General features: G+C 35.4%; 1 protein-coding gene across 5 annotated transcripts in view; it reads right to left on the reverse strand.

Moving 5' to 3' along the window:
* Positions 1–14939, reverse strand: part of KCNMB2 (potassium calcium-activated channel subfamily M regulatory beta subunit 2) — a 229535-nt gene that overhangs the window by 188543 nt on the left and 26053 nt on the right. For 2 of the 5 annotated variants that reach the window (XM_074367634.1, XM_045511277.2), the window contains exon 3: positions 846–951. The exons of the other annotated variants lie outside the window; for them this stretch is intronic. In XM_074367634.1, the coding sequence (XP_074223735.1) occupies positions 846–865 (20 nt within the window). In that variant the 5' untranslated portion in view covers positions 866–951. The remainder of the gene's footprint in view (positions 1–845; positions 952–14939) is intronic. 5 annotated transcript variants of the gene reach the window in all.

Raw genomic sequence — 14939 nt, forward strand, 5'->3', positions numbered from 1 at the left:
GTCCAATGACATACCACAAAATTCTTTTTTGATTTGGATCTCTGCAGGTCTTTGCAGCTGGAAAATATTTCTAACTCCTGTTCAAGGCAGGAGAAAGTCAGGGTTGGAAGAAATGTTATAATTCATCTAGTCAAGTCCCCATTCCAAACTTGAATTTCCCCACAAAATCCCCTCTTGCTCCATTAATGTGCCCATGCCAACTACACATCCGTGTGAATGAAGCAAAGAGCAGAGAAACAGCAGGAAGGGGAGCTGTGGCTTATACCCTAAAGTCTCACTAAGTTTTATATGCTACTCTACCATACAGAAAAAAAGGTCAAAGATTGTTTTATAAAAGGCCTTACTTTCTGAATGGGACTTCTGTAAGTAATAAACTTACATGCAGTTTTGGAACATTTATGAGAATGAATCATTCCTAAATTATCAGCTCACATTATCATATAAATGATCACTTTTGCTTTCTTTCCCAGTAGGGCTATAATCTCTAATAAAGCAGTTTATACATGTTTTAAGTGAGACAACAGTGCCCCAGAAAACTAACATTATATTGCTTTAATAATTGAAAATGCAAAATTACTCAGGCAGCTTCCATCGGATGCCCAAATTTCTGGATCAAGTCCCTTTCAGTCCTCCCTACATCTGTAAGGAAAACAAGTCAGACTGAACTCTGAATACAGTATTATAAGAAGTGTCTGAGGCTTGGTATAGTCAAAGACCCAGATCAAACTGCTACTGATGAAATCTGCACCCAGACTCTGACTCTCTCCTCTTCCCAATCATAAAAACTCTTCCTACAAGAATTTGGGTGTCTAGAAGAGAAAATAAGTGGAAAATAATGATCCTACCTTTGATGCATGGTGGCCATGACATGGACAATTAAAAAGAAGTTCTCTAGTCTAGTGAAAAGGATGGTTAATATAATAGTTTGGACTTAAGTGATGCAGATTGGCTCTGTGGAAAAAGAAAAAAAAAAAAAAAGGAGTGAGCCTGAGGGAGGAAAACAGACCTTCATAAATTTCATCATGCCTCACGTGGGACAAAAGAGCCACTGGAATTAGAGTTTGTTCAAGTGTATTATGATGATGCTGTCTTCAACAAGTTCTGCCAAAGTTCAAACCACAAGCACTTTTAGAGCTGATAATTGCCTGGAGAGATAATCTGCTTTCTGTTCCCTGAAAACTAAGTGAAGGAAAGAGGATCCTGTCCAGAGAGTTTTAATTTGCCCAAAAGCCTTAATCGGATGATGGATTTTCCTCTGTGGACCCCTCTCTTAGACTGTCAAGAGCCCTGCTGCTAAATCTGAAAATGTTGGCAGACAAACACTCCTTGTTAGAGGTAAGGACAGTGATGGGTGCACACAAATACAGTATATAAACACTGCCTCTGCCTCAGATGGTTTCTGTTTGTTTTTTGAGGAGGAGGGAGGGAGGTATTGAAATCTTTTGCCAGTGCAAAACAGCAGGTGTAATAATTAACTTGTCCTTTGCTCAGGAGAGTGCATTTGAGTAGCTCCGGCTTACTTGATATTAATATAATAGAAATCCGACTATTTGGTCCCAAATCAAGAAATAGGGGTTCTTTTTCAATACAAACTTTGGTTCTTGGAGAGGGAAGGAGAGGGAGAGAACATGTGTGAGGTTGAACAGGCTCTCTCTGGTAAGATGAGTACAACTGTTGCCTGGGGCAACCTCGCCCACTAAGCCTCACCAACTGATCTTAGCCTATAAATGTAATCATCCTTTACTACTCAAACCTTGGGCCAATTTATCACTCTTGTTCAGGGATTTTCGTAGTGAACAGTGGACTACTCTGGAGCCACTAAACTTATCTGCTGGCTGGGATGTAACAACCATGAGCTTACTCCTTTCATCACCTTCTTGAAGCAGAGGTGTTAACCCCATCAGCCAGGACAGCCTCTTGGCTAGCTGCCTTTTTCCTTCTGTATATCTCCTTTGTTAGTTCCCTTGTAGAAGCTGGACATGACAGAAGATCACAAAAATAACACTGTTTCTGTTTAAATAAATGATTTTGACCCAGGTTTTCCTGGCTGCTGAGAGCAGGTGGTTTAGTCTAGAGCCTCACAGCCTACTCTTCTCCTGCTATTGTATCACTTTTAGGCCATGAGACCAGATAATTATAATACTGTGGAGTGCAGTGACTAGCCTGCTTGGGAACTCAAAGAAAGGAACCACTGTCTCTGCCTAGTTTCTTCCTATTTTGGTTTCAGGGTTTTCTGAGTGCTTTTATGTGCATTATCTCATTTGTTACTCAAAATAGCCCTGTGAAGAGAGTAGAGTAGGTGTTATTCCCACTCTTATTAATGATAGTTCTGAGGTTCGGAAAGGTTAAGGAACTTTCCAGGATCACACAGCAAGTAAATTTTAGGTTTGGGAAGGAAATTTATCTTCTGCTGCCAAATTCTATTCTCTTGAGGTCATCATGGTGAAAGATCTAATCAAAGGCAAATCATTATTGTTCTAACGTTTTGTGACTCAGTCATATTTGAAAATAATAGTTCAAATTTCTGAACTGAGTCTTTATAATCACAGAATACCATCTTAACTACTGAATTAAATAATATTTTTGATAAATTCTCAGTCAAAAAGAGACTGAAACCTACCATTATTGAGTTTCCTTTTTATATTTGTATAACTTAATTCTGGTTTAGATGAGAAAATAAGATTTAGCCAATGATTAGTATAGGATTAGCCAAATATTATAATGTAATTGCTTTCATTACTTTGTGAAAAGCATATAGCAGATGGATCATATATTAAACAGTCAGTTATCCTGTAAGTACAACAGCAATTTTTATAATAACTTTTTAAATTTCTGAAACTTTCATTTTAATATGTATTAATAACCCTAAGGCAGACATTTCATCCATCAAGTAAAGATGTGTACTTTAAGATTGTTCACTTAAAAGTTCTAAATCATACATTATATTGAACTCAAAGTACATTATTTCTCTTTCCTTCTATAATCAGTTGTACTTATGGAAAATTGTTCCATCTTAAAAGAAGACTAAGATCATTAAGTTCTTATTTTGTGTCCCAAATTTTCTATACACCAATCTCTCTTTTAATCATAAATTCTACCACTGAGAAGCTGAGTTTCAGAAAAGTTAAATAACTTGCTTATGGCCAGTGAGCCATTTAGTGATGAAAATAATACTTAATCCAGGTCTTTCTCTGCACCAAGAGAAATTGTTATTTACTTCTTATAAATGTATATATAAACAAAATCATATACAAAGTCCTCTATTTCTGGAATATCTAAAGGAGACATACAAAAATGATGTAGAAAAAAAAAAGAATCATTCTGCAGGGGAAAGTTCAATGTAAATTAACTTGAAGGGGAATTAGTGATGCATGTGGGAGAAGGTCATCTGAAATAAGAGACCTGTTGAATGATTTCCAACTGTATTTGTAAAACTAGATGATCCATGATCTGGTAATTACATGATCATGCCTATAATAAGAAAGTAATTAAAATATTTTAGTCAATCTACTTATCTGATTTGTATGAGCTTAGGGTGATATATAAAAGCTGGCAGAACTTGAGAATGTAACCTCTAAATTTGGGCAAAAACTTCCGATAAAAATTATATTTTGATGAGATAGAGCTGTGGAAATTACAATGCACTAAGGCTAAATAAATGGTGAAGTGTAGGGACTTTGATTTAAAATGATGTTCCTAAAGGGGATGACATAAATATATGCAAATAAAGTTTTTCCCAGTGAAACTAGTCTTGATAATGCACTCTCCATTGAACACCATGAGTACGTATTATAAGCGTTTTTGGATTACTCACAGTTTCAAAAAATGTAGGATTGGTTGTTATCTACCTGGCTTGGGATCCAATGTTCTTCCCTTCACTCTACTTTATACTAGTAATGATCATAATCCCTTATTGTCTAAAATTGCTTTTACATTCCTTATATCGTATTGGCTTTTACCATATCAATAATCCTGTGGAGTAGGAATCCTAGCCAATTGCTGTCATTTCTTACTGTCACTAGAACTTATTTTCATCATCTTGGATTTATGCTTCTACATGTTTGTAAATTGATTATTCATAGCTCATAATAGCTAGTATACATATTTTAAGCTTGATATATTCATTTTAAACTTGGTTGGGAGGAGAACTAGTGTAATATCTTAGTAGTCTTGCTAAATTTTTCTTATGGTTATTACATAACCCACTACTGAACCACACTGCTCATTCTATTCCTCTTAATTATTGGGTACAACTTCCTTCTGTAACCTTACCCTGCTAAAATTAGCATCTCTTCCCCCTCCCCACTCCCAGGTATTCTTATTATATATTTAATATTTCCATAGCATTTACCACCAGCTGAATTTATCTCATTTGTTTATTTTCTTACTCTTATTATTGTTTCTCCCAACTAGAATGAAAGCATCATGAAGGCAGGGACTTTAATAAAAAATCTTGTTCATCTTTAATAAAAAATTGTGTCATCTAGTACATAGAACAAAAGGTGATGAGTGAATTAATGAATGTGTGGATGAAAGAGAAAAACCAAACAGTCATACTTTGAGCCACATGACCCGTTCCTCCTGATGATCAAAGCCAGCTGGACAATGGTTGGGCACATGATTTAAGGGCAGCCAATCCTTAAGTTCCACAGGAATGTATGACATGGCCTGGTATAAAAGACAACGTATAGAGAGCAGCCCTAAGGTAGAGTCTGAGGCCAAGTTGGGTAAGCACAGGTAGAGTATGAAGAAGTGCTCATAAAGCAGAGAGAGAGAAAAGATATGCAAGGGAGAAAGAAAGCTCACGAGGTTCTGTAGTGAGAGGAAGAGGAGCCCTGTGAAGAGCCAAGTTAAAGTGGTGGAGACAAAGAGTAAGGAGGCACAAGCCCTGCTGTCTGGGGCCTCACTGCCACCTGGGTCTGTAAACAAGCTTCTGCTTCTGGCTCTTCCTCCAGGAGGACCTGCTCTGCCTGGCATCTTCTTGTCTGTGATAAAATGTGTTTCCTTGGTTTGTGTACCCTTAGTGGACCTGTTTTTACACCTGAAAGTACCTCAGTCAGCTATCCTACCTGATGTGTACTTTAGAATGTAACATGTTCCATTCTGTTCTTGAAAAAAATCATCTAACCTTGGAACAAGATTTTATGGTTTTAGAGTGCTTTAATGCATATTATGCCATTTGTTCCTGAGAGTAACTCCTCTCTATAAAGTGGTTCTTGATTTCCTCTGGATGGGGAGTTTCTGTACTTGATCTATGTTGATCTCTCTTTTAGCATGACTCAGGGTTTATTTGTACAAATGCTTTACCTTTGCTATTAGACACTCAGTATCTAGAAGGCAGAGACTAAGTCTTGTTTATTGCATTGCTTATAGCATTTAGTATGGTGCATCATAACATTTTTGCAAAATAAAATCTTTGTTCCAATATTGAACTGATTTTAAGATTTAATGTAAAGAATTTCCATGAACTCTGATTACAGTTATTTATACTAATGAATTAGACCTTAAGTTATGAATTTTGGAGTTGTTATTTGAAATATTTCTTTCCTCAAATATGTATGTATGTAAATATTTTCTCAAATATTTCTATTTGTGGTTATATTTGCATTATAACCCTCACAATGTCCACAATAGTTTCTGGAGAACCTCCTATTTTGTTGTATGAATTTGTAAATAAGTGATCCAAAAGAACACTAAAAGCAGGCATTCAATTATAAAATTAGTGAACTAGGTGCTAGATCCATTTCTTTTATTTATTCCAAGCCTTTGTTTAGATTTTATTCTTCAAAATCATAACTTTTCATACTATATCTCAATGAGGTTCTTCAGATTTGGTGACTGCATTTCTTACTATGTAAGTGGTGTTCAGAGGACTGACTCTGGGGTCCATAATGTCATTCATTATCCAAAGGATTCATATTTGCCTCAAAAACACTGGAATTTCCCTTTGTTTCATCTTGCTATTTTACTTTTAAAGATACAAAACTGAAGAGGGGTGATAAAAGTATTCCAACAACCAAAATGCAAAAGATTACAAGTCTTGCTCAAGGGCAGAAGAGACAGCACTAGAATTTTGCATAAGATGAATAAATCTCCTTTTTCATTCTCATGAGATGATTGTGATCTCATATGTTGGAGATACTTGGTAATCTTACATTAATATTAGATAGAATAGAGTGTAAGAATAACATTTGGTCTTCAGGTGGTAGTGCCTTGAAAAAATCACGAATTTCTGTTTCTTAGCTACTCATATGTTTCTTTAGAATACCCATTTCTTAATGGGTATTTCTTAAATGGCTGTTCATGCTTTCACTAATTATTTGGTAAACATTTATCAAGCACCTGCTATATATTGCAATGTATTGTGCTAGGAACAGGGGCAATAAGATAAAACATAGAAAGATACACTCAAACAACTGATTACAAAATCCTGTGATAGGTGCCAACGTAGAATCTAATAGTTAACTCTAATCTAGATGTGGACAAAGGAGAGAATCATCAACCCGGCTTTGTGGAGGAGCAGAAAGATGCTCGAGGAATCTTACAGACAGACGCTTGAACTGGCTTTGAAGAAAGAGTAGAGTTTTTGATAGAAAAGAGTAGAGTTTTTGAAGAAAGAGTAGAGTTTAGAAAAGAAGGGAGATTATAGTCAGAAATGTGGTGAAGTAAAATGATATGGACTATCCTGGATAACTGCAAAGTTATTCATTTTAACTGGAAAAAGAAAGGCAAGTGTTGGAGAAGGAGTTTGGAGAGGAAAGGATGATTAGTTCATGGATGGCTTGGAAGGTCAGCCTAAGAAATGTATTCTTTATCCTGAGGAAACTAGGGAACCATTGGGAGGTTTTGAAAAAGGAATGGCAAGTTCAGAGTTTCACAATATCAAAGGTAATGCGGTGGGGGCAAGGCTGGGATGGGGAGATTATTCCTCAAATTGATATGTGTTGACAGCATTTTAGAGCAAAGATTGCAAGTGAAATAATATATTACTATCAATTGCTATTATTATTGTTCACACACATAGCAATTTTAAAGTTCAGAAATTAAGGGTTATTGGCTAGAACAAGTTTAAGCAAATGATTAAATACCATTCCAGAAAGCACATTATGTCTACCTGTCCACCTGCCTATCCCTGTCTTCACTTCAGCACAGGAAAATAAAGTGGAGATACACTGCAGAATATGTGAACACATGTGAAGAGAGGCAAGTGGATTATTTCCTACTTTCATGGAGAAGGTGTGTCTGATAATGTGTGTTCATAGGAACATGAGGAATAGTGGTGTAGAATAGGGCTTGAATCTGTGGAACTGGGCTTAAGATCCAGTTCTAGCACACACTAGTTACGTGACTTTGAAAAGTTAACTGATTTCTCTGAGCCTCAGTTTGTTCATCCTTAAAATGGGGTAAGTGATTCCCACCTTATCTATTTTAAATGGTCATTGTGAGAATCCACTGAGATAATGTCTTAAGTACAGAAGTGGTTAATTTATGTATGCTTTCAAAACAAGGTATTCCTGAAGAATACCAATAGCAAGAGATCATTATTAGATGATCATTAGAACATTATTAGACAATCTTTCTTCAAAATGCTTAAGTACAACTATCTACTCTAGAAACTAACTTACTATCTTAGGTTTATCCCTCTCTGATTTGTTTTCCACTGTATAAATTGATGTACAAATGTAAGAATTAACTTTTATGAGTGATGGTGAAAATTTTACCATTTTGAATGCTACAATGATTGTTTCTTCAAGCAACAAGACATTTTCTAGGATTAGCTGCATGGAATACATGCTAAAGAACAGTAGTTGGATCAGAGCACATGATTTATTTTTAATTACACCTTTAAAAAAGGGAAATAATTTTGTACAGAGGAAAGAGAATTTCAGGTGGAATCATATCACTTGCTCATTTAACTGACTCAATTAGGCTATGAAATTATATCTACAGGAAAATGTAGATTCACACATCCATACAATTCACCTCACTTACAAATATTCCTTCAATATTCCATCACTGAATATTTACTTAACACATTATTAGAGGTTGCTTGGAAAGATACATCAGCATTAGAATTGGAACTTCAAAGCATTTCCAGCGAAACTTGAAAGCATTTGAAACTCTGGTAATCTTAAAAGCTTAGCCATATTTTATGTTCTCTTTATCTGCAAAGTAATTACTGTGGCAGGATCATATAGAACTGACTAGAGCCCAAGAGAAGAGAACTGTTGAGCTCTAGTCAGTTACCTTTGTCCAAAGCTGCATGAACTGGCTTGTCCTGCTTAAGGGAACTAAAATGAATATCCATAGATCTCACTATGATGATAAAAAAATGTCCACAAAAAAAAGAGCATCACAAAGAATTTTGTTTTTCTTCTTAATTTTAGAATCTGAAGATTTGAAACTCCAAGCAGTACTGTACCAAGACTGCTCAGGTTCACGGCCAGTAGATGGCTCTCTTTTTTAAAGCCAAGATGCTGTCCAATGTACTGAATTGAGGGGTTCAGATTAACCTGTATCATAAAGATGACTGAAGTAATGGAACTTTGAGGCCATTTCCTCCCTAGTTAGGTGAACTTGCATGGAGAGACATAATCAATGTTTTAAGTGGATCTTCCTTGTCTCTATAATTAGGATGCAAGCTCATTGAGGTCTCATTTCATGCTTGCACATTTACATTGACTTTTCCTTCTGCCCTTATTTCTCATCTATGCTGCAAATTGATGATAAAGCTTGTGTTAGATCTAAATTATTTGATTGTAGGCAATGCTGACACATTTTACTGCATAACACGCTTTTCCAGTTCTTCTTATATAATACTCTAAAGCATCTATCATAAGAAAAAACTGGGGTTATTTTATTTTATAACCATAATTTATGTCTTATTCCAATCACATTATCTAAATTATTAGATGTCATCTATATTTTAGATGATGCTAGTCAAAAGGAGAGTTATAGAAAAAAATACTTGAGGAATAAAACTATACCCTATATATATACATGTATATACATGGGGCAACTAAAAAAATAGAAAGAATGGAAGTGTAATAAATTTGAGATTGTATTCAAGAGGCACATAAGGCCTCAGTGTTTTAAAAGTATGTGGTTCATTTGTGGAGGGCAACAGGGGAGACATGGTGTAATGGAAAAAGCACAAAATGTTTAAGTCAGAAGATGACTAGCTTTCTCTCTTGGGAAAAACACTTGAAGTCTGAATTTCAGCTTCCCAATCTGATAAAAATATAATATCCACTTCATAAATTTGTTGAATGATTACACTCTATAAGGTGATACAGGTAAAAACTTTTATGTAACTTGTAATGTAAGGTAGTATATCTTTTTGGTCAAAGCCCCTTTTGTTCTTGGTAAAGTCCATGGATTTGATTACTTATTTCCTCCTCTTTTTATAAAAAAGAAAACTGCCACATTTCATATTTCTCTTGACAGCGTTTCTTTGTGAGGAGGTTTTTGCTAATGCTTTTTGCTCTCTTTCCATTTACTCTTTGCTTCAGGATCAAGTGTTAAGCCTTTTTTCCCCCTCCACAATGGCTGTTGATAATGAAGTGGACAGGAACTAAGGGGTAAAGCCTTTATTATGCTGATTTATGAACAAAGGAAACTTTTAGCAAAGGCAAAAGGCATCATTATTGATCTCAGTCCAGAAAGAACTTTGAAATATTTTAATTACAATGAGCTTCTGTTGCTACAGTGTTCATTTTAATAAGACTTGATTTTCTAGTTTTATCGTTAATGAAGCATTTCCACATTTTCTCCACTCACTTTTCCTTTCTCAAGCTAAATAAAAATCCACTCTTAGGAGCTGCTTCTTTTTTTTTTTTTGTAGCAGGGCATGGTGAATGATTTAAAAATAATGTGTAATGCATGGTCCTCCTTTAGAGAGTTATAATTTGTTTCTCTAACATAATTTTAAATACATGAAAACCAGAAAACCTTAAGAGAGAAGCTTAGAAGTTCTGATAGGCAGAACTTTCAAGTTAGTGATGACTTGCAAGGTGCTGAAAATATACTGGGAGTATTAGCCACAAACTAACTCATTCTGTGTATTAAGAGAAACCATCATTTATAGAAGAAAGAGCCTGTGCAGACCAGATTAAATGTGATAACTAACAAAAAGGAAAGCACATGTGGCTGCATTCTAGGTATCTTGCTCAATGTCAGGAACGGGAACAGTGTACTGTGAGAGTTATACTTCTGGGTAGTAACATGATTATTTCATTTTTCAGCCCCTTTATGATATAGATCAGGAAAAAAGGCAAGCAATAAAAAGATATGAGTTGAAGGAAGCATAGATACAAAAACCATTGGCAGAATCAGTCCTGCATGATTGCTCAGGATGACTGAATTTTGAGGTAGAAGTTCTGATGTCTTCAACTCTCTCAGAAGGTCAAAGACAATTAAATGTATCCCATCCCCCTAAATATTTACATTGGTAGAATTCTTTACCACTTACGAAGTGTTTTTATATATGTTATCCCCTTAAATTAAAGAGTGCTTACAATGTTCAGTGTTCCACGTGGTGAGGAAAACACATTCCCTACCCTGAGAAAACATAGGTCCTGAGGCGGTCTGGGGCATGTAACAACTGACTACAGTATTTTGGAGGCTCAAGGAGAGAACATACAGAAGATATAAAAATAATTACAGTAGGGAACGATAGTTGACGTCTATTATTTTGTTTCCTTGACATCCTATTCTTTGGGAAATTGCTCCTTTCTCTCATCACAGGATTCTAGAGAGAAGAGCACTCCTCTCCTTCCCCACACAGATGCAGTCACATGAGCCAAGGTGGCAAAAAAATGCCCTATCTTTCTAACCACTATAATTGGTCATTGTGATCAATGCAGGGCCAATTTAATCCAAGCAGGTGCCCTTGAATTCCTTTTGGGATAATTATTTGGATGTTTGAAGAGAGATCCTCTCTGTCTTTCTGAGGGCAAAGTCTATGTAAGTCTGAAACTGATGGTGGCTGCCTACTCTTAATACATGGAGAAAGACTTCTGGAAGATGTAGTCAGTCCAAAAGAAAAGGAGCCAAGAAATAGAGGATATTTTGGAGCAGCTGGATCTACCGATGCCAAGGCTGGGCAACTCTTGACATTTTTACTTAAGAAGCCAGTATATTTCATATTTGCTTAGATATGTTTGTTTCTGCCATTTAAATCCTGAGTTCTGTATAATATAGAGACTCAATTCTTTTGAACCAAGTCCTAATTTCATCTACCTATCTATCACTCAACCTATCATCTTAAAGATTTCACTGAATACTCCAGTTAGGATAAATATTTATTAGTTCAATGGGTACTCCTTGAGTGTCTTTCAAGCACTGGGGAGGCACTGCTTATACTGTACTTCTCCCTCTGCCTTTTTTTTTTTTAATCACTTCTTTTAAGAGCTGTGAAATACTGACTGTTAAACTGAGTGAATATTCCTGTGATCATAGCATGAATGTCATCAGAAGGTTTTGTACTCTTTCAAGAAGGAATTCCATCCTCTCATACTGGATGCTTGAGATATCACTGGCATTTATAAGTGTATACTTGGAGGGATTTGCATTTTGTCTGTGATTTTAAATGGATAAACAGAGAAGTGTCACGAAAAAAATAGCAGAAATACACTTCCAAGCCAGTATAGTTACACTTACAGAAGTGTAGTGACTATTCTAGTTTCAACAATTATTCAAGTCTTTTAACTCTGAAACATTTGCAAACTTGCTTTGACCCAGATAAAGGGGAGAAAAAGACACTATTCTTTTTTCTGCCTTTTGATTACATATCTTCATATCTATCTGTGTCTGATTATATATTACATTATAAACCAAGTCTTTATATTCATGGCAGGAACATGTGGGAATTAGACTTTCCATATGTTAATTTTCTAGGTAACTGAAAATTACCCCCTTAAGTGATAAAATTACTTTATAGCATTGAACTAGTTAAAGAGATCTTTTAAAATGCATTATATGTTTTCATGTTTTAAGTAAAGCATAGTAATAATAATATAGCAACTATTTAATAAGTGGGTTCCATATGGTGGTCTCTGTGTTAGCCTTTTACATTTAACATTTCATTTAGACCTACTTCTGTGATGGAAGAGATACAATACAATCCTTATTTAAGAGAGAAGTAAAATGAGGATCAGAATGGTTAAATAACTTAGCCAAGATCACAAAACCACAAGGAGATAAAGTTGGGATTTGAACTCACATCTGTCTAACTCCACGACTGCTGTTCTTAACATGATGTTGCCATTAAGAACATGAAGTGTGTGCTTTGCAAAGATCAAATCATATTCTCCCTGGCGTTCAGGTATTCTAAACCATTTTTCCTGGTGCAAATGGCCTTACACTACTCTTTCTTTCGAATTATACCTGCCTTTTATAATTTTCTCTATATTTTCTCCCTTATTGTCAGAATGCTAACTGTAGCTCTTTGCTATTGTAAGTAGACCTGGCTGTAACAAAATGCATCCTTCATTTTAGTAGATTGCTTCTTAGCTGCTTTAAATCTAAGTAAGTTTTCTAGGATAAGTGATTTCAGGTCCTTTGTATAGCCATGTGGAGGCAATAATGATGATAATAATATAGTGATTATTTATTGAATATCTTCCATAAACCACTAGATGTATTATTTATGTGGTCTACTTAATCTTTACTTTTGACATTTCTATTGCTTGCTCAGGACTTTTTCCCTTTATTTCCTTGGTCTCATGTAGGTTTCAAACAGATGATATTGACTAGTAAATGATATCTTTCTTAAGTGAGGTACTTAGACATATTACATATATTATATATAATGTATTTATATATATACACTTACATATATGCACACTCAGGAGCTCTAATTACTTACACTGACCTTTTTGCCTCTGGTCAAATATTGGCAAGGGTAAAGATGGGACTAAGAGAACCCAGAATGGTGATATCCCAAAGGCACCTTTGATAGAGTCAGCATGTGTTGGTTAGGAAATGATTTAACTACTTTGTTAAGTGCTGAAAGGTTTGAAAGCATCTTGTTAATTCATATGATTATGCATTATTATGCATCCTCATCACCTAGAGCTACAAGAAGTAGGAAGTTTATCTTTAAATGAATGCGTCTCAATTATTCTAACACCAGTGTGTTTTGTTGTAATTGTTCCTTTGGAGCCATTAGGTGGTGGTTAATCTGTAGAATATGAATACACATTTTAAAGCACAAAGCTGCTTCATGACTTTTTGCAAAGTTTGAATTGTAAGTGTATCTTCAGTAAAATAATTTTTGCTGAAATATCCTCACCCAAGCATCCTCACCCAAGAAAGACTCCCTGCATTATTATATGGATGTTTTAGGGGACATGGACCTAAGGGAAGGAAAGACCCTAAAGGGCAGCTAGTTCAACCATCTTTGGATACTTCAATTTATTCTTATGGTCGTCCCTGTCAGTGAGAGTCTGCCCTGCTCTAAAGGGATAATTCATTATCATTTTGTTTAATTTATCCACTCTCAATATTCTTGGAACTTTGGGAGTATTTTTTATTTTCTTATAATCATGTTCTTCTCTGTCTTGGTTGCCTGTTTCAGGGTTCTATCCCTCACTAACAATTATAATCTTCAGTGTTGTTAAACATTGTAGTACTTCTAAAAATCAAAATTCTGCCAACCATGGGATTTATACTGTGATGATGTGATTTTCGAGAATCCCGATTTTCAGCATGACACTATCTGAGAAAAGCCAGAGCAGATGCTAACTGCTTACATTTGGAGATATAAATACTTTGATAAAGTGTATGTGGAAGTGGTGTAATCAATAGCTGTGTGTACCTGACCAAGCCTGTCAGGGTAATTTAATAGTTGGAACTGCTGGAAAGAACTGCACTCTTGGGAAAACAAACTATATGACACAGCACCGTTTTGTGTAAATCTTCATGTCTAGAAGTGTGTGTTTATTTTTTTGGCAGGAAGATATGTTTATGGTTGCTACCATGGCCTCTGTCCATGCTTTAATTGACTTTCCTTGGAAAATTTTTGCCTTCTCTCTCAGGTAATTCTGCTTTGTATCATTTTCTGCCTTAGATAAACACATTTCAGGAGAGGACTGCCACACTGTAAAACTTAGAAGTAGATTCTGGAGGAAGCACTGTGCTGAATCCTGATTGCCAGTGGCTGCTTGTATGATTTTTGCCTTCATTATGACTTTTAATCTTTCTTGAACGGAACAGCACATATTTACTTAAAATAGTTAAATAATACAGAAGAGCAGGAAGTAGTACATGATCTCGTCATCCCAGCTCCTCACTTTCATTCTCTAGATGTAACTACTATCAACCACTTGGCAGATGTTAGTCCAGGCCTTTTATTACATACATACAGATGTAGATACACTTTATCAATAAAAAGTTGATTTGCTACATACCATATTTTTTATTTTTCACTTCATCTATTTCAATATTTTTATTGGAGTCAAGGTATTCTAGAATATAGATACATTGTTATTTTACTGAAGGACCTTTAGGTTGTCTGCAAATTTTCAATATTACAAATAATACTGCAGTGGAGACAATTGTACATAATATCCCCCCACACTTGTGGAGGTCTTCCTGAGGAATAAATGGCTATAAATGGAATTGCTGAAGCAATAATTTTGCTCCTTAAAATTTTTGATAGATTCTGCTGAATTACTCTCCAAAGTAATTTTTTATCGATTTGTAATCCATCAAAAGTATATGAGAGTTGGGCAAGTTTACTAAATTGAGCTCTAATTTTCTTGTGTTATAATATGGGCACAAATATCTTTTTCTCAAGGTTTATGTGAGGATTAGATGAAATAGCTTGTGTAAAGCATCTGGCACTGTACCTGATGCAAAGTGGGTGCTTCATAAATCTTCTTTCCCAGGTTTTTACTTCTCTAGCTGCTTCACTTTACACAAAGCAACAGTGCAGC

This window comes from Camelus bactrianus, chromosome 1 (assembly GCF_048773025.1).
Source record: "Camelus bactrianus isolate YW-2024 breed Bactrian camel chromosome 1, ASM4877302v1, whole genome shotgun sequence".
NCBI lineage: Eukaryota > Metazoa > Chordata > Mammalia > Artiodactyla > Camelidae > Camelus > Camelus bactrianus.